Raw genomic sequence first — 20415 nt, 5'->3', positions numbered from 1 at the left:
AAGATACATATTTTTAAAATAATTTTATACCATTTTACATGTGGTCCCACCATTACAAAAAAACTTTTAATTATCCAATTGCAATTTGATATTATATTAATACATATACTAACTTTCTGAAAATTGGAAGTCTCAACCCATGCAACCTCAGGAATTCAATAGCACCATCTTCTGCCACTACTACAATCCATTTTTGAAATTTCCTGCACTTCAGGTATCTTAGGCTCTCTGTTTTTGTGTATCAATCCACTAAGTACGCATCTTTCTTCCCTCACCTTGGAGCTACTACTTCACTGGGTCTGCCACCTGTCCCACTGCCTTGCTGCTTTTAGCCAAATTCTCATTCCTTGGCTCAGGTTGCTGCCTGCTCCACTGATGCCATCTCACTCCAGCATGTCCGGAAGCTTCTACCAGCCACCTGCCTCCACCTTCACCAGGGCACTGTCCAGGCTTACTTTTCATCATTCCACTAGACCTGCTGCCCATACTGTTGACGCCACCTAGGCTCAGGCCACTGCTCATCACAGCAGTAAAAAATAAGGAAACCTCCCTTTAAGAGGGATGAATGGCCCTGAGGTGGCAGCATTACATACCCTCAGCTTTTCTCATTTCAGGGTGTGTACACTGCTCTCGAGTGGCCAGGGGTCATTATGGGCTCAAGAAACAGTCATTACACTGTACTGAGAACAGCTCCTACTGCCTTCAGGTTCTCTTGATGACACCAGCTTTTCATACCCACAGTATCAATTCTCTTCCTGGGTTCCAGTCCCTGAAACACTCTTCTAGTTCTTTTCCCAGGAGGTGCTTCAGCCCCTGTGTTAATCAATATATGCAAACAGATACCAAGGGAGTACTCCTGCCCTCATACCCTCATACCCGACGTACGTTTAAGCTCTGACAAACCACCTGACACACAGATCCCTCATCCCATCCATGAGCTAGGATAAGATTCTAGAATAGGGTAAGAATATGTCAAGAAAGCAAAAAAGCTTAATAGTTTGTTGGTCTGTTTTAGAAGTATGTCAAAATACATGCAGTTTAAAATTGCTGAGTCAAAATGCCATGTATCCCATGAATCTGGTGGGAATTATAGTGCAAACTGGTCACAGTGGAAATTATATTGTTGACCCAGAATGAAGCAAATTAGAATCATCCCAATAATCAAAAGTTAATTTACTCTCATCTGGTGGTTTTATAAGGCATTTCCTAAATTGTTTTGAGTCTATGGTGTTCAAAAATAAAAGTAACTACTAGCTGGTTCTGATTGCCTCTAACTTCTACCAGAAAGAAATAAATTCTCAGCCCCTTCCAAGCCCAAACAGTAATAGAACTTGACTTGCCTAGTAGAGAATGGCCCAAAAAACTCCAAACTCATTGCCGTCAAGTTGATTCTGACTCATAGCGACCCTATCGGACAGACCAGAACTGCCCAATGGAGTTTCTAAGCAGCACCTGGTAGATTAGAACTGCTGACCTTGTGGTTAGCAGCCATAGCACTTAACCACTAGGCCACCAGGGTTTCCATAGAGAATGGCCTAGGATATCTTAACAACAACAAAAAGACTAATTTTAGCTATATAGAAATTGGGATCACATGTTTCAGCCCTGGGATGCTCAACTACGCATTCTTGTATTAATATAAGTCTAAGAGAGAATGGGTAATTTGGAATCAGCACTCGAAAATATGGATCGTGGCTATTTTATGTGCAGATGTTTGATTGATATATTAGAGGGCCTACTAAGTGCCCTTGCTTTAATGGCATTATCTAATTCTCACAACAAACTTGCAAGCAAAATGTAAATATCCCCATTTTACATTATGAAGAAATTGGTTCTCATGGACTTTAAGAGATCTGCCTCAAGTCATGAGCAGTGAGAACTGAACGCAGATTGTTCTGATTTCAGAAAACTTTTCTCTTCCCACTACTCAATGTTGCCTTCCCATACACACTGGAGTGTGTGGGATGAAGATTCCATTCTCTGGATATTCCTACCTTGGATTTTTTTACTTCCTTTGGTTTCTTGGCAAGGAGTGGTTTCCACGAGGTGTGGTGAATGTCTCAAACAGGCCCTCAGTACCCATTCCCACCTTTTTCTTCTACTGCGGAGGAAATAAAAAACCGTGTTTCCCAGACTTCCTTGCAGCCAGACTTATAACTGCGAATTACATGCATTTGCATGAGACTTGAAAGTCAGAATTGAGCAGAAGCTACCTTCCCCCTGATTTGGCTCTCACCATTGGCAAACATGATTGTGGAAACAATGGACGTTCTGAAGCAGTGTCTCAACATTCAGTCACTAATTTCGTGGGTGTCGAGGGATCTTTAGGGCAGTGGTGACAAGCACTTCCTGATTCCCAGATTCAGCTATAGCAGTGTGTTCTCAGAGTCGATGCTGATTTCCAACCATTATGGTTGTGGCAGAGGTGAAAGCAGCTGTAAATCGGCTCCTTCAGCCTTCCCAGGCGCCCTGGTGGCATAGTGGTTAAGAACTCAGCCCCGCTACTAACCAAAAGGTCGGCAGCTGGAATCCACCAGCCACTCCTTGGAAACCCTATGGAGCAGTTTTGCTTTGTCATATAGGGTGGCTATGAGTCGGAACCAGCTCGACGGCACCTAACAACAGCCTTCCCAACTATTTGTAAAGCCTACTTCTCTGTATTTAAAATAGCTGCAGTAGTCTCTGTTTCCTGCACCTGATCCCTGCTGATACACACTGTTATTCTTTTTCCCTCTCTAACTTCCAGTCTTTGCAACTTTGATTCTTTAAGCTCTAAAACAAAAGCTTTGAATATCTGTCACTCCTTCTCCCTCAACCTGCTTTTTCTGATTATTTTTATTTATTGGTTGGATATCCACCCCGACTAGACTTTAAGCTCCATTAGAACAAGAATTTTGTTTTGTTCACTTCTGTACAGCACTCTAACGCTTGGAACCAAACCAGTTGCCATCTAGTCATGGAAATCCCGTGTGAACAGTGCCAGCAAATAGTGGGAATTCAATAAACATTGTTTAATGAATGAATCTACTTTTCTTAATGAAATACTACTAAATCAATGCATTAGTAATAAACTTATCAACAATATAGCCTCAATAACTCTTCATGAAGCTTTCATCTAGGTTTAAACAATCCTCAAAGAACACAGAATGACATGCTTTCTCTGATGTCAGCATTAAAATTAGGGTGGCCAGTTCATCCTCGTTCACCTGAGACTTTTCCAGTTTTAGTACTGAAAGTTCCTCGTCCTGCGAACCCCTTGAGTCCTAGGTAAACCAAAATGTTTGATTACCCTAATTAAATTCATGAGGTGTTAAAGAAAGACATTTGGAATTACATTAAATTAATCTTGCAAATAAAACTTTTAAAACATGAATCTGCCAAGCCAGCCTGTGGTTTCCTTCCCACATAAATTAGAGCAATGACTTTAATTGCATTTTACATTTTTACAAAAATTCGTATTTGCATGTCCCCTGAATATTTTAGCCTTTGTCTATGAAATCTCTTCTGTCCTGCATGTGGTTGTTGTTGTCAGCTGCCATCGATTCAGCCCTGTCTCATGGAGGCCCCCCCCCGCACACAACGAAATGAAACCCTACCTGGTCCTGCGCCATCTTCATGATCAGTTGTGAATCATACCATTGTAATCCACAGGTTTTCATTGGCTAATTTTCTGAAGTAGATCAACACATCTTTCTTCCTAATCTATCTTAGTCTGGCAGCTCTGCTGAAACCCGTTCAGCATCATAGCAACACGCAAGCCTCCACTGACAGATGTGTGGTGGCTGCACATGAGGTGCATTGGCTGGGAATCGAATCCAGGTCTCCCACAAAAAAAAGAGAATTCTACCACTATATTGCATAGTTACATACATTGCATAGTTACACTTGAAAAATGATACATGTGCTTCCCAGAGAAAAGATGTTGCAGCACTACAGCGTTGGTAAGGCAGGAGAAGTTCAAGTTTATAATCTAGTTTGGAAACAGAAGAGAGAACTCTGTTGAGAATATACCTGCATGTTAATTCTAGGAATAAATAAACGTTTACTCAATTAAGAACTCACCCCCATCTAGCTGCTAACATTATCCTGGAACTTAAGACAGAAACGTTCAGGTAACCTCTGAACTGATGCATTGGAGAGAATTTGGAGAGTAACAGCATTCTCAGATAATGACCCAAGGTTCTGGTGGTTGTAGCCTCTTGGGTATTCTCTTTCCCTGATGATTCACATGAACAATGTTTAGGTGTTTCAATTTTTTTAAATTCTTCTCAACCAAAACAGAAACTTAAAGATGTCATCTTGGAATTTTTTTTTTTTTTTTTTTGCACCTGCAGAAACAGTCGTGTTACTAAAATCAACCATTTTCACTGCACAGGCTGCTGCGCCTGACAGCGGTGTCCGTCCAGCTGGGTATGTGAGGGGTTAACGAGCGGTAGTTGCACAATCCCAGCACAGTGCATTGCACAGAGCCAGTGGCTTCTGTCTGAGCATGTTTATAAAACAGACCCAGAGACACTGACCAAATCGCCACAGGGCGGCTTGCTCGGAGGAACAGATGCACACACGCTGCTTTGCTCCTCAAGAAACCTGGTCAAAGGACTCCCAAAAATGCTCTTTCAGACTGTGTGAACTCTGAAATGCCCCACACCTCGATCCTTCCACAGCATGGCCCAGGTTCTTGAACAGACTTAACATTTATTTTTGCTAAAACTAGTTATTAGGCCTGGCCACTTCCTTCCTTCTAGGCACTATATTTAGCAGCAGAGACAGAGCCCTGCACCTGTTTGTGTGGCCACAGGAAAAAAAAAAAAAAGTTCTACAAAACCCTCATTTGTCTGAACAGTAGTACCAGCAGTGCTGTGTTTTCTTAACCTGAGAGCTAGGCGGAAGTACCTGTCCCTGGATTCACAGTTCGCAGGTGTACAATATGCCTCACTATCTATACGGCCACTATGAGTTGGAACTGACTTGACTGCAAAGGGTTTTGATCAAGGGGGTGACCCACGTACTGGCTGCAGAGAATGGAGACTATTGTTCAAAAGGCAGTTACACTGAACTTGCTACTCACATATACACATACCCCAGCCCATCATAAAGGCCTATCAGCTCACACAGATGTCAGCCAGATGAAGCATGTGTCCCCAGTACTTCCTCTAAGTGACAATGGCCATGAGGCTTGAGTCCACAAGATGCCCCATCTCATTTGTTTTTCTTCCTCATGTCAACCCGAAGCAGTGTGTAACTGCAGCTTGTTCTCCTACACTACTGGCAAGGAACACTTTGAAATAATATGTAGCCTGTGTCAGAAATATTTTAAATGCAATTCTGTTTTTCATGGTCTTATTGGCATTGGATTATTATCTTTAAAACTTAAATTTTGGATTTCCAAATCCTGAATATTCTTCCACCTGGTAAGGTTCTGTAAGTCTAGTTAAACCACAAAAGTGGAAGAAGCAAGTTTGGGATCTCCTGCCTTGCTAAGGCGGCAGGGGTGTGAGCTGGGTGCTAAGTCTGAAGGAGAAAAAGTGGGAGGAGAATGAAAGGCTGCCCTTAACCCTTTGGTAAGCAGGCCATATGACATAGGGTCACCTTCTGCTATTGTCTTTTAAATAATAATAATAATAATGATTAAAAAAAACAGGATGAATAAACAAAAGGATTTAGATATAAAATAACTTACAAAGAACTGAACTTGTTTGTTTAGAACCTGGAAGAAGAGTGGTTCTGGACTGAACAGCATAGCGCCAAAAAGGCCAGGGACTCCTCCTTTCACTAGGAAAGTGAGGCTTTCCAGGGAAATGGAGATCAGCACTCAGTCAACAAAGGTGATCCTCCCAGAAGTAGTCAATCATCAATATGTGGCATTGCAACCTTAAGACATCAGCCAGTAAAATGCTTCAGTTAGTTTTTGTCAAGTCTGGATAATTTTATATTTGCTAACCAAAAGGTCGGCAGTTCAAATCCACCAGCCGCTCCTTGGAAACCCTATGGGCAGTTCTACTCTCTCCTATAGGGTCACTATGAATCAGAATTGACTCAATAGCAACGGGTAATTATATCTGCAGCCACACACAAGGAGTTAGATATAAAAATAGCCCTTTGTCCTTTCATCGAAGGAGTCTTTTCAAATATTAACTTAGCAATATACTCCACGACTCCCCAGAGGTGGTAGGCAGGCAGCTGAGTTTTATTATAGTGATTTTATAGATGCAATGGCAGCAGGGGAGGTCAGTGCAGTGACTTTCCCAATGTTGATTATACATACACCTTTGAAGAACAAGGGGTAAGGAAGGGAATCAGGCCTTCTTGATTTCATATTTCTCACACCAAAAGACACATCCTAAGCTCTGAGGGCAGGGCCTATGTCTAAGGCCCCAGGTCCTAGAAATAACATGGTGGATATAAGTAGGAACCCAATAAATATTTGTTATTGGAAATGGTTCATCCATGGGTCCTTTAGGCAACATAAATACAGAATTTTAGTCACACGTGTAAGCCTCTGCATGGAAGCACAGAGGTGGGTGGCATGTTCTCACAGTAAGGAAATGAAGAATAACAGGGTGAGTAAAAAGACTCCCTCTGCAGTCACACCAGAAGCCCCTGGGTGCTGCAAACAATTAACATGCTTGCCTGCTCACAGAAAAGTGGGATATTTAAGGCCATCCAGAGGTGCCTCAGAAGAAAGGCCTGGCAATCTAATTTTAAAATATCAGCCATTGAACAGTTCTACTCTGACACACGTAGGGTCACCATGAGTAGGGATGAGTAGGGATCGACTCAACAGCAATTGACCTGAGCGCAACTCTTGCCCTTGTCCTTTCTTATCTACATGGCCTTGAGTGAAGGTGTTCTTATGTTAACTCTCCCATTTCCTCACGTGTGAAATGGAGGTAAATCCCTGTTGTGTAGCACACCTGTGTAGAATAAAGAAGGCAGCCCATGTAATGTCAGCACGGCCCTGGCTCAGGTAAGCACTCAGCAGAGGGAGTCATCTGTATCCTCACAGCAGGAATCTCCAGGGTCTCTGGTAGTCCTCAAGGGAAAACACTTTGTTCCCCAAGAGGCAATACTTTGTCAGTCCTGTCCCACATTTGTACTCTAAAGTAAACACAAAGCCAGGCATGATGCCCTTTAAAAATTTAACTATATATCATATTCATTTATTATCAATCCACAGGATAATTTGATTGCTACATGAGCTCATAAAAGCTTTTCACCTTTACAAAATTAAAAAAAAATGTGCCACAAGGATGTAATAACAACTGCTGATAAACAAGAAAAGGAATCTTAAAATTATAAATTTGCCGTAGAAAAGATAAAAAACAATTGTATTTTCTTTAGAATTTTACCTTGAATAAAATATTCCCCTGTATAAAAAATAAAAAAGCTTGCTCTGCTTAGAATTACTTTTCATCTTCAAATCTGGGAATTTGCATAATATTTCCATGATAGTTTTCCTTTGTACCGCGTGGCATTCAAGCATAGCAGATAAGAAAGATTTTTTTTTTTTTTTTAAAGCAGTCTTAAAGAGGGACATCTGTGTAGAGGTTCATTTTCTTCTCCTCCTCAGGCATGTGGAACACAGCCTTTTAGAGAAGGAAAAGTAGGGAAAGAACCCAAAGGGTCAGGAAGGGAGGCCGGTCAGAGGGTGGGGAAGGGGAAGTCTGTGCTGTGAAATAGAGCAAGATCACAAGAAGGCCTATTTGTAAGTGCTTTAAGATAAGGTGCAGAAGCAGACTGCATCGTTGCTAGTACTGCCCTATGTACATATTCACAAGAATAAAAAAATTCCAGCTAGTTCACATTTTCTCGTCCATTCTGAGGCATCCACTCCACCATGCTGGCCTTGGCTGCCCATTGAGGGTGTTGGTCCTATGACATCCTTGAAGTTGAGGGAGCTGCCCTGGTAAGTCCAGCAGACTCTAGAGAGACGTGTTTACCAATGGGCTGGAGTCCTGAGTTAAAAAGAAGCTCCAGTACTGGAGTTGGACACAGCAATCAATGTTCTGTTGTCAAGGCTTTTTCCTTAGATTTTCCTAAAACAGGTGTCAGAGAGAAAAATAAAATACAAACGAACAACAAAACGAAGCTAAGAAATCCCAACAACCAATAGGGAGAGTCAAAGGCTTAACAGCTCTTGACCCGGGGCTGGGTGATATCTGATGTCTTCTTGATGACGCTGGCCCGAGTCTCCTGGTCTGGCCGACTGCTGCTGGGGGCTGCAGTCACAGAGGGAGCGAGGGGAAGATCTGCAAAAGTGGGCCAGGAGCTGTTGTAAGGCATCGGACAGCTCTCCTCTTTGATGGTGACCTGAAGATCAGGCTTATTGGAAGTGACAAACGTTGCCATGCTGGGCAGCAGGTAGGTGCTTCGTGTCCCCATGTTGCTGAGATACTGTTTGCCTTCGATGTTCCTCTTCCTCCAGTGGGGCCGCCCCTTTCAAAGAAAATAATTAAGTTTATATTTTTTCTTTTTCTTCTATTGAATGCCATTGGTTTAAAAAGTCCACCACTGTTCCCATGTGTTGGTGTTTAACTGAATTTCTTAAGAGTCACAGAATGAGCAAAAGCTTAGCAGCTCTACAGCCCTCACTAAAATCCATACCTAGCTATTCATACCCCAAGCAATGACTTCTCTTCCTTTTTAGTCAATTCCTATTTGCTATCCCCCAGAAATATAGCCAAGACTATTCTATGAAGGCAGGAAAACAAGGCAGCAACTCAGATTCTGGTTCACTTCTGCTCTGGTTGCCCAGCTGATCCTTAGAGAGGTTTGAGGGTGGGTTGGCTGGTTTGTCAGGGCTCCTTGGCTCCTCACTGATAGCCCAATCTGCATTTTCAAAGGAAGGCTGAGTGAGGACTGATAGTACATGCCCGCGGATTGCTGTCAGTGGGTGCAGCTTAGAGTCCAGGAGGCCCAGCAAACAGCTCAGAGAAGCTGGAATTCTAACCTTGAAGAAACAGGGTCAAAATGTACAGAAGCATTTACACTTTCTGTTTTGTCAGAATTCCTGAACTTTACTTGAAGGTATTTGGTATATTTGGAAATTACTAATTCAAACAACCATTAGTCCTCTCTCCTTCTTCCTCTTTCATTCACTCGTGTGGTGGGTGCGTGTGCATGCACACATGTGCGCATACACACACACACACATCACCTTTACAGCCATTTCCTGCTATTGTGTGAGGCCTGCCTGGAGGAGAGAAATAGGAAGCCGGCCAACCCAGAATCAAGACTAGTACACAACCAGCCTCTGGGCATGGATCACAGAGGGAGGGGAATCCAGGTATCTGAGGAGCTTCTTCTTGCTTAGCTCTTCCTGATGTTTACTTCCGGTCATTGCTTTTGGCCACTCCAGACACTCTATTTCTGCTTGTGAATTAGGATGTTTATAGTGGTAACAAATCAACGTTTCCTGGTCTCAACTTTAATTCCCTTTTCCTGCCATCATAGCCTCTTTCTAATGAGAACATTTCACTTCCTTTCCTCCCATACAGTTCCCGAAGTTTAATTTTATAATACAAAATGCAAAAGCAAAGCTCAATATCAAAATCTGAAAAACTCAGCTATCAGCAAGGATACCAAGTGTCCTTTGGGAGTGCTTTCCCATAGCGTCTCTGGGGGCCGCTTACCTCGGTGCTCTCTTCATCGCTGGGCACACTATCGGTAGATTCGCTTTCTGTTCACAGAGAGAAAAACACAAGGCCATCATTCCTGCCACTCACACTATTCTGAGGCTCAGGCAGTATTTAAAAAAATATATCAATACGTCTTTTCTCAAAAGAGAAATGGATAACTAAACTAACCATTCACTTCCCCTTTGTAAGGTCAAACACAAAAACTTCTGCTTGTGAGATGCTAGAGTTTTAATTCTGTAATGTTGGTCCATTGGAGAAAGCTGGTTTTAGAGATGTTACTGTTGTTGTTAGTTGCTGCTGAGTGGATTCCAACACATGATGACCCAACGTGTGCAGAGTAGAATTGCACCATGGGGTTTTCAAGGTTGTGACCTTTCAGAAGCAGATTACCAGGCCTGTCTTCTGAGGCACCTCTGGGTGGGTTCCAACAGCCAACCTTTAGGCTAGGAATCGAGCACTTAACCATTTGTACCACCCAGGGCCTCCTTTAGAGGTAAGGAGTGGCTTTATCTTCCAAGGCCAGTCTAAGATTACTTCCCAGTTCAGGGTGTCAGTTCCCACGATGCCAATCTACTTTCTGCTCCCCATGCCCTGTGCTCATGTTTGATTCCACTTCAGGCCCTTTCCCTCACTGTTGCTCTATCCACAATGCCCCACACTGGTCCTTGCTCCCAGTTCATGTCAATTACTTCATTTAAGTCCCAACTCAAAGTCAACAGTATCCAGAAACTCTTCCTAGATCTCCCCATTCTGCTCAGATCCCTCCTCTGCCTCCTATCCCTTCAGTACTTACATCTCGGGTTTACAGAGTTGTATCTTCCACCTGGGTTATGGTGGCGGATAGATTCTAGGGTGGTCTCATGACCCTCACTTCCAGGTGTTCACTTTTCTGTGTGATTCCCTCCTCTTGGGAGTGGTGGGACTGTGACTTGCTTCTAACCAACAGAATACGGCAAAGGTAATGGCATGTACATGATTCAGTTACACGGGATTGCACCTGTTTTGTGAGCAGACTCTCTCCTTCACTGGCTTTGAGGAAGTGAGAGGCCATGTTGGGAAGACTGACATGGCAATGAACTAAAGGCACCTTCCAGCCAACAGCTAGCAAAAAACTGATGCCCTCAATTCTACAACCTGCAAGGAACGGAATCCTGTCAACAACCACACGAGCCTGGAAGTGCACCCTTCCCCAGTTAGGCCTCAGATGGGAGGGCAGCCCTGGCATCACCCTGATTGCAACTTTGGGAGGCCCTGTAGCAGAGGGCCCAGCTAAGCCAGGCCTGGACTCCTAACACAGAACCTGGGGGTTAATAAATGTATGTTATTTTCAGCCACTAAGTTTGTGGTGATACTGTTTCACGGCAATGGTTAGTTATTCAGTTACTATCAGTTGTGACACTGAGGGTTACTTAACCTCACTGAGCTGCAGTTCCCTCTGTAGAACAGGGCTGGTAATACCTTCCTGAGAGGATTATATGATGGTATAAATGAAAGGGTATAGCACTCACACCCAGCACAGGGCATGGCATATAGTAGACACTCAATAAATAAGTTAGATACCCAACAAATGTTGCCACAGAAAAACAAATTAAAATAAACATTCCTATGTCCTATATAAGGAACCCTGGTTGCACAATGGTTAAGTGCTCGGCTGCTAACCAAAAGGTCTGTGGTTTGAACCCACCCAGTGGCTCCATGGTAAAAAGACCTGGTGATTTGCTTCCGTAAAGATTACAGCCTAGAAAACCCTATGGGGCCATTCTACTCTGTCATATGGGCTTGCTTTAAGTTGGAATTGACTCAACAGCACCTAATAATGACAAAAGTATCCTTTATATCCTAAGCTCATCAGCACTTTTAATACTGGATTGTACAACAGGCTGGATTAACAAGAGTCAAGTCGAGAGAGCAATTACACATCACTTGTACATGTCATGGAGCCCTGGTGGCACAGTGGTTAAGAGCTCAGCTGCTAACCAAAAGGTCGGCAGTTCAAATCCACCAGCTGCTCCTTGGAAACCCTATGGGGCAGTTCTACCCTGTCCTATAGGGTCGCTATGAGCTGGAATTGACTTGATGGCAGTGAGTTTTGGTTTTTTATTTTTTTGGTACATGTAATAAAATATTTAAGTAAAAAAATTTTCAATTTCTTTTAAAAAGTAAAAAATGAATGGTGTGCAGTTTTTCAGGATTGACATGGTCATTGAAAAACGATGGACAAAGGATAGCATTCTGGAAATCAACACACCCTTAAACCCGTTGCCGTCAAGTCGGTTCCAACTCATGGCGACCCTACAGGACAGAGCAGAACTGCCTCATAGGGTTTCCAAGGAGTGCCTGGTGGATTTGAACTGCTGATCTTTTGGTCTGCAGCCATAGCTCTTAACCACTATGCTATCAGTGCTCCAAAGAGATCACTTTAATCTGGGTCATTCATTGTACAGACAAGGCCTAAGGAGACACTGTAACAGGACCATCTGTGGTGTGCTGTGCACCTGGGACGCACCAGCTGCTGTGCATGCAAGTCTTGTGCAGACCTCGTGAGGATCCTCAGTAGCAGATATTATTATCCCCCCGCTATGCAGAGCTCCGACACTCTGGTGCCTTCTACCCCGGCTCCGCTGAGGGACTGGCCTCCAGGTTCACATCTCGCTAGTGGCAGAGCTGGGACAGATGGCTCCCAGTCTCGACAGAGCCCTCCATACCACACAGAACATCAGCCACAGATGAGGCTCTGTATAAAGTCTAGCGGAGAAGCTGCGCCACAGGTTTGTTCCTTAAACAAAGAAAGAGAATGGTGACCACACGGTCCCACCCCAGAGCCATTTTGTGTGTCTCGATCACTGAACTCCAGTGGTGTCACACAGGCACGGTGATGGCCAAAGGCTGACAACGAGTAACTAAAGGACAGGTTTCTACACTCCTAGGGCCTGAGCTCATGCTTCCTGAAAGCATCCCCAGCTAGGAGTGGCAAATGCCCGGGGAAGGCTTCAGCCTCTGCTGATAGTGTAGCCATCAAGACAAACCGACAACACTAAGCACAAAAAAGTTTCCACACAAAAACAAATTAAGAACATTCTCCTCCTCACACTAGCTCAGTATCCTGTAAAGGCAGGAATCAGCACTGCCACTCCCGAAAAGAAAAATGAGGAACAGAGATGTGGAGAAACTTGCCAAAGTTACAGACTGAGTCAGCAGAGTGGGGTGAAAACAAAACTGCACTTCAGATCCCAGGCCCTCATGTGCTGAATGCAGGGCCTCTGCCTCCGTCAGGCTCCTTCTGTGTTGGCCTCTGACCTAATCTCAAGATCCCCTTTCTATTTTTATGCTTAGCTTTCTTTGTACTCCAAAGCCAAGGTTTCTTTTCCTTCCATACATGGCCAGGCCCCTTCCCTCCTAATTATCCTGCATAAATGCCATCATCTTTGTTTCTCTCCCCTTCAAATAAAAACAAACAGATGCCACAGGCATGCACTGGGGGAAAACACGCAGTTAACACCAGCGTCTGGACCCCACCACAGTCCATGTGGCACTGCTTGGCGGGGCTGGAGGTCAGACCTTCAGTAAGATTCCTTGGTAAGACCACGCGCTGACCATGCACTCGATTAGAATGTTAATTTCCTTTAAATACCCACTTTTCAACTCAAAGAAATCGTTTCAGACATTACACATGCTTTGAAGTTATGTTTTAAGCTGACATAAATAAACGTTAGCTGAAGAGCATATGTAGTTTCGAAGATCAACTACTTCTGAACTAAACCAAAAAAAAAAACCACCCCCAAAACAAAACAAACAGTTATCACTGAGTCGACCCCAACTCCCAGCGACCCCATGTGTGTCAGAGTAGAACTGCGCTCTGTAGGTTTTCAGTGGCTGATTTTTTCAGAGGTAGATCTTCCAAGGCGCCTCTGAGTGGATTCAAATCACCAATCTTTCAGTTAGCAGTCGGGTGTTTAACTGCGCCTAGGGGCTCCTACTTCTGAACTAAACTCTCCATATTAGCAAAACGAGGTTTCCAGTTCTGACTGTAAAAAAACTGGCCTCGAGTGCCTTCAGCCTAGGAGCATGAGACACTCAAAGCTCCCACTTGAGGAACCAAGACCCATCTTCTAGAGCAAGAGCGGTTCTCACAACCATCCCTGGATCGCGGTGGGTGTACTCAATTCCACTTTCCTCTGTTTTCCTAGTTTTACTTCATCATTGCCACTTTCAAGAATCACTTCTTATATATGACAAATAAGTTCACTGCAGTGGCTGCTTCTGGATCAGTTACTGCTGAAATATCATCATGAGACATTATATCATTTTCAATCAAGAAATATTTCCATTTTGATTATTTTGGATTTTTTAAAAATTCACTGAATACAATAGAATAAAAAATCTGGAGTTGCTTCATTAGCATGGTCTAAATAAGCTGAAAATTTGTAGCTACAGAGTAAATAACATGTCTATGATCCTGAGAAATTCACTTAACCTTTCTGGTCTCAGTTTCCCTGAAAGTAACTGGGGTGAGAGGGAAGGGGCAGATTTGGATTAGGTCATCTCAAAGATTTCATCTTCCAGCACTGCACTTCTAGGATGATGGTCTCCTTAGGTTCACATACCACATTAGTCCCCTTTTTAATGCTTCCCTGAGAATACACAGAGCCCCTGGCTGGTGCAAATGATTAATGCATTCTGCTGCTAACCAAAAGGTTGGAGGTTCCAGTCTACCCACAGGAGGTTTGGAAGGAAGGCCTGGCAATCACTTCTGAAAAAACAGCCATTCAAAACCCTATGGAGTATAGATCTACTCTGACACACATGAGGTTGCCATGGGTCAGAATCGACTCTAAGACAACTGGTTTTTAGTTTTGAGAATACATAGTCTCAAACCATCTCAGGAACATATGGGAAAGGAGACAATAACTTTTATGTTAAAGCCTTTTTACACTCTACCATCCCAGTAACATTTTTTGGAAAGATCTTGTTCATGTTTTAGTAATAAGACTGACAAGGATTTCTTTCCATCTAGCGTTTCCTCAATTACTTTTACTAGGAGGCTTCATTAAAAGGTTCAAATCAGAATCCTTTTGATCTTAAAGCAATTCTATCTTTGCCCCACCCCAAAGCATGCAAGCCTGCTGTAGCTTCCAGAAGGGCCAAAGGCTTTACAGATCTTGTTGGCCAGCACGCAATCTCCATTCTCTCTGTCATAAGCAGTTCCTCCATTGTACTACACATTTCTCTCAAGCTTATTCCCCAACCCTCCTCTCCAGTTCCCCTAAAAGAAATTCTATTATGGCTTTCCTTCACTAAGCCTTCAAAAACCTAAGAGGCCACCTGACTGTAGACCTTTAAAAATAAAATGAATGACTGTCTTCTAGAGCTTCCCGAGGGAGTCTCAGGGTGGTGCAAACTGTTAATGTGCTCAGTGCTAACCAAAATGTTGGTGGATCCAGTCCACCCAGAGTCACCTTGGAAGACAGACTTGGCAATCTACTTCCGAAAGATCACAACCATTGACAACCCTGTGAACACAGTTCTACTCTAACACACAATGGGGTCGTCATGAGTCAGAACTGACCCATGGCAACTAGTTATTTATTTATTTATTTAAAGAGCTTCCCAAGGGTGGGCTTTGGGACATCCCACCCCAGCACAAAAGTTTTACAAATCAAACGAGAATTCTGTCCTGTCTTAAAACATCCAATGCCAGTACTGCCACTCAAAGAAACTGCTTCTCTTGTTTCTCATCATAATATTTAGAACACAGAAGAGAAGACAGACTTGCAAAACTGAATGTGGTTTTGAGATACTACTGGGATAATATTTAGTGATCAGTAGGGAAGAAAATAGTAAACAACAGCTCCCAAATACCAGTTTCCTAAGCAGGTAAGTGAGGGTGGTTAGAAGCAGCTGCAGTTCTTTACAGTAGCACAAACAAGGAAACTCTGTCATGAAAAACAGGCAAATAGACTATTTGGTTTGGGAATATAAATTAAGAAAGGTGAATATAACCAGAAAACTACCTTCCTAGCAGAATGTAAAAAATTACCGACTGTTATGGACTGAACTGTGTCCCCCCACAAAATTCATGTTGCAAATCCTAACCTCTATGCCTGTGGTTATGATCCCATTTAGGAATGGGTTGTCTCTCTTATGTTAATGAGGCAGGATTAGTGTAGGGTGTATCTTGAGTCAATCTCAAGAGACTGAACAAGCAACCAAGAAGAGAAATGGGGGGAAGACCTTGGGGGAGACCTCCAAGGAACCAGGAAGCAGAAGCTGAAGAGACAAGGACCTTCCTCCAGAGATGACAGACAGAAAGCCTTCTCCTGGAGCTGGCAACCTGAATTTGGACTTCTAGCCTCCTAGACTGTGAGAGAATAAATTTCTGTTTGTTAAAGCCATTCACTTGCAGTATTTCTGCTATAGCAGTATTAGATAACTAAGACACTGACTACAAGACTTAAACCAGCCATGGTCAGTAACAGATAAAGTTCTTGTTTGTAAGCTCTAGAAAAGCAGTGTTGATGAAACATTTTGGCTTCATCCAGTAAATCTCCCTCCAAAAGGCACTGGAGAACACAGACAACGGAAAGAACTAGAGGGTGGGCTGAAACGCCAAGTTCCAACAAAACCTCCTGCTGCCTGCCATCCTGGAACTAAAATCCTTCTTTTCAAATCTATGCAAATACCCTGAAAGGGGTAATGAAATGTTCAGCGTGGATCAGCTGTTCTCAGGATTCTTCTGCACAGCAAAAGCATTCTGCCACAGCTGGCAGAACAGCAAGAATAGGTCCTTCGAAAATCCCCAAGAAGACAGAAAAATCTTACTCAACAGACAAACAGAAAAGTCTATTCTAAAGTACCAAGCCTTAAAAAAAAAAAAAGTGCGTATGGTGAAATAATGCCTGGAACAGCATGACACAGAAGAGTCACAAATTTTTAGCCATAGCTATGTAAACATAGGCAAAGTGCCTTAGTGTTTCAAGCTTCAGTTTTCTCAACTGGAAAATTAAGGCATAAACATTCTGCTGTCTCCTTTGGTGGATCCTTGTGAAAATCAAATGAGACCACGTTAGGAAGTGTCGTGAGTGGCCAAGCCTGGTGCAGTTCTCCAGGGCAGCATGACAGTGGAGGGCTTAAGAAGAGGCCTTTGGCATCAGTTACATACGGGGGTCTATCTGTGCTACTAGCTGTTTGTCCTTCAACACAATGCACTGACTTAGAGTCTTCGGTTTTAAAGAGTGGATAATAATGATGCCCACGCCAAAAGGGTTATTCTCATGAGCATTAAACAAGTCAATTGCTATCAAACTATTTAGCACAGTTCCTAGGGTACAAGAAGCATGCAACAAACTGTAGTTATTACTGGGGGCTGCAAAAGACCTGGCACACGCAGGAGTTCAAAATATGGTTGATGAATACGTAAGCGAAGACAAGCTCATTCTACTTGACAGATTATAAGCTTCTTGTAGCCAAGGTTTGTTCTCATTTTCCTTTTACGTTCCTAGCATAAAATAAAGTTGGGATTCAGGAAATACTATGTTAGTTCAGTGGCTGATAATTCACAAACAACAGATTATTTTTGTCAATCTAATTCTAAATGCTGACTTTATGCCAGTCACGGAGATGGCGCCCTAACTGGACAACACTCCTTTTGGCAGCATAAAAAGTACCCTGGGAAGAATCTCTGAGCCATTTATTACAGCCAACTATATCAGCTGCCGTCAAGTTGATTCCACTTATGGCGACCTCATGTGTCAGGGTAGAACTGTGCCCTCTATAGGTTTTCTTTCTTTTTTTAAAAAAATAGTATTTTATTGTATTCTCAGTGAGAATTTACACAGCAAATTAGGTTCCCATTTAAATATTACTACACAAATCGTTCGGTGACACTGGTTACATTTTTCACAATGTATCAACATTCTAATTAATTTCATTAGTTTCCAGTGATCTGGTTTTCCTGTTCCCTTACACTTGCATCTTTGCTTTAGAGTAACTGTTGATCATTTGGTCTCATGTCTCATATAGATGATTTTTTAAAGGTACACAGTAGTCACTGGTAATGTTTTTTATTTTATAAGCCAATCTGTTATTTAGCTAAAAGGTGACCTTGACGTAGTTTCAGTTCAAGATTTATATGGTTCAGGGTGATAGTCTTGGGTAGTCCTCTAGTCTCAACTGGTCCAGTAAGTCTGCAGTTTTTAAGAATTTAAGTTCTATTCCACATTTTCCCCCTTCTATCAGGACTCATCTATTGTGGCCCTGATTAGAATAGTTGTTAGTGGTAGCTAGGCACCATCTAGTTCTGATCTCAGGGTAGACCACATGTACACTGTCAGTCCTGTAGACTAATTTCTTCTCAGAGTCTTTGGTTTCCTTCCTTTTTTTTGCTCTGGAGGAGAAGAAACCAATAGTTGTATCTTAGATGGCCTCTTGCAAGCTTTTAAAACCCCAGACTACAGAACATAAACTTTATGAACTATATTATGCCAGTTGACTGAGTTGTTCCATGAGACTATGGTCCTAAAGCTTCAACTGCAGACCAATTCCGTGAGGTGGTTGGTTACATCTAAGAAGTATCCGTAACTGTGCTCCCTGTGTGCTTTATTTTATATGTATATATGTGTGTATGTGTATATATATGCATGCACACACACATATATACATTTAGATACATGTATATATGCATACACGTATACACACATATATCCATAGAGTTTTCGATGGCTGATTTTTTGGAAGAAGATCATCAGATTTTTCTTCCAAGGTGTCTATGGATACACTTGAACTTCTACCCTTTCAGTCAGCAGCTGAGAGCATTAACCAGTTGCACCACCAGGGACTCCTGACAGTAGTTACCCATGATAGGGCCTCTGCTTTTTTATTTTTAATATTTGAAAGTAATAACACTGACTTAGAATTTCTATTTCCTAATTATGAAAGAGTAGCCCTGCTGGCGCAGTGGTTAAGAGCTTGGCTGCTAACCAAAAGACCAGCAGTTTGAATCTACCAGCTGCTCCTTGTAAACCCAATGGGGCAATTCTACTCTGTCCTATAGGGTCACTCTGAGTCAGAATCGACTCAGAGGCACACAACAACAATTATGAAAGAGTCCCCAAAATTAAGTGGAGATCATCAGGAAGAGAGTGTCAGATGATGTGACACTGATAGGAAAAATAAGCCATCACTTTATTCTGTAAGGATGGAAGAAACAATAGAATTTGTTTCTAATGCTTTGACAGTGTCTAGATCAATTCTTGAAACTATATGGCCATTTCCTGGGGAAAAAGAAATGAGCTGGGACACCTGGCTGGATGAGAAGCTGACTAAACAGAAAAAGAGGAGAAAATACATGGAAGTGACAGGGAAACTTGGTATAATGGGCTAGGCCCGGCAATGAGCTTTGGGTCTGAATACTGGCTTCCAGTCCTGGCACAAACACTTATTGGCTGTGTGAATCTGGGCAAATCACTTCACTTATAAGTGAAGGCACTGGAAGTCATGACCTCTAATCTCCTATCCAGTTTGGTCAAACACCATTAAAAACACCCTGCAGGATTTCTGAATACCTGCAGTGAAAATAAAGTAGACTCTAACTGGTTCCCCAAAGAAATCTTAATATTTGTTAGTCATGCACAGAAGTGTTAAAAATGTGATCGAGTGAAGAAATGCTGTGACCATATCTTTTAACTGGGCACAAAAGTGTCCAACAAGACATTGGTCCAGAAAATTAAAGCAAGAATAATTCCATCAAGAATAATCCCTAGGACAGAGGAGAGATTCCCTGCTGTGTGGTGAAGCTGTTGGCTCTAGACTAAAGGAGCATCCTCCCTCGTTCCTGGCTCAGTTCAGAGATCTCCATCCCACCAGCTTACCTGCATAGGAAGACACAGGGGATATCTGCAGAGGGTAGAGCTCGCTCATACTGACTGGTTGCTCATCACTTTCAGTGGTCACCTCCACAACTTGGCAAATGTCTGGCGGGTTAGTGACAATCTCTTGATCCTCAATGTTGCTGCCCAAATGAGACTGTCCTACAACTTCAAAGAAAAGACAGTCATCATGCACTGAGGTCTCCTGACTTTGCGATTAAAGCACACACTCTGGAAAGAAAATCTTCCCCCAAAGAGCCTGCTACCTGCCATGAAGCTGAAGAACAAGCCTTAGATTTGGGCCGATGTCTCCAGAAAAGCAGTCTGCCAATAATCTGGCTACCCTGGGCTGTTTCCAGCATGCCTGCCAATGGTGCTTACAGGTGGCCTCATCCCATCTATCTCAGCAGAGTCCCAAACTCAAGCCAGTCACAGTCAAGGCTCCACGACCCAAGGCTGCACCCAGACTTAGCCCTTGGGCCAGGAATGACAGTACTTGGACCCTGACCCATTTTGTTCTCCACCCTTGCTCTGATGGAGGCTGCTGTGCTATTTTCTGGGCCCTGTGGTCCAGAGAGACATGATCGAATTTTAATAAGGAGGCAGGTCCACCCAAATCCACATCTTTGTGTCACTTGTAGCTGCAGGGTCTCTGTTCATACTCCCAGTCCTCCTCCTGCTCTGCAGGCAACATGATAACCGGAGGAAATATCAAAACAATGTAACAGAGTCAGTTTCCCAATTCTAACAAACATTGGCAGCATCAATTTCTCAGTATACTGACAAGATGGATTCTGACAACCCTGCCTCTGAACCCTACCATGATATTTATCATTTTTTATTAAACTTTTTGAGATCACTGTAGACTCATATGCATTTGTAAGAAAAGTACAGAGAGATCTAAGGCATCCATT

The 20415-nt window shown here is 42.9% G+C and overlaps 1 protein-coding gene across 2 annotated transcripts in view; it reads right to left on the bottom strand.

Annotated features, from left to right (window-relative positions):
- Nucleotides 1–7490: 7490 nt before the first annotated feature.
- IRF2 (interferon regulatory factor 2) overlaps nucleotides 7491–20415 on the bottom strand; it is a 152209-nt gene continuing 139284 nt past the window's right edge. Inside the window, exons 6-8 of one of the 2 annotated variants that reach the window (XM_004389669.2) lie at nucleotides 19505–19669; nucleotides 9633–9679; nucleotides 7491–8436 (exon numbers count right to left, since the gene is read on the bottom strand). In XM_004389669.2, coding sequence (XP_004389726.1) covers nucleotides 8128–8436; nucleotides 9633–9679; nucleotides 19505–19669 — 521 coding nt within the window. In that variant the 3' untranslated portion in view covers nucleotides 7491–8127. The remainder of the gene's footprint in view (nucleotides 8437–9632; nucleotides 9680–19504; nucleotides 19670–20415) is intronic. The other variant, XM_023724674.1, reaches the window with a different exon arrangement.

This window comes from Trichechus manatus, unplaced genomic scaffold (genome assembly GCF_000243295.1).
Source record: "Trichechus manatus latirostris isolate Lorelei unplaced genomic scaffold, TriManLat1.0 scaffold00254, whole genome shotgun sequence".
In the NCBI taxonomy this organism is placed as follows: Eukaryota; Metazoa; Chordata; class Mammalia; order Sirenia; family Trichechidae; genus Trichechus; species Trichechus manatus.
Note: the sequence above shows the minus strand (reverse complement) of the source record. Positions and strands in the feature narration are given on the sequence as shown.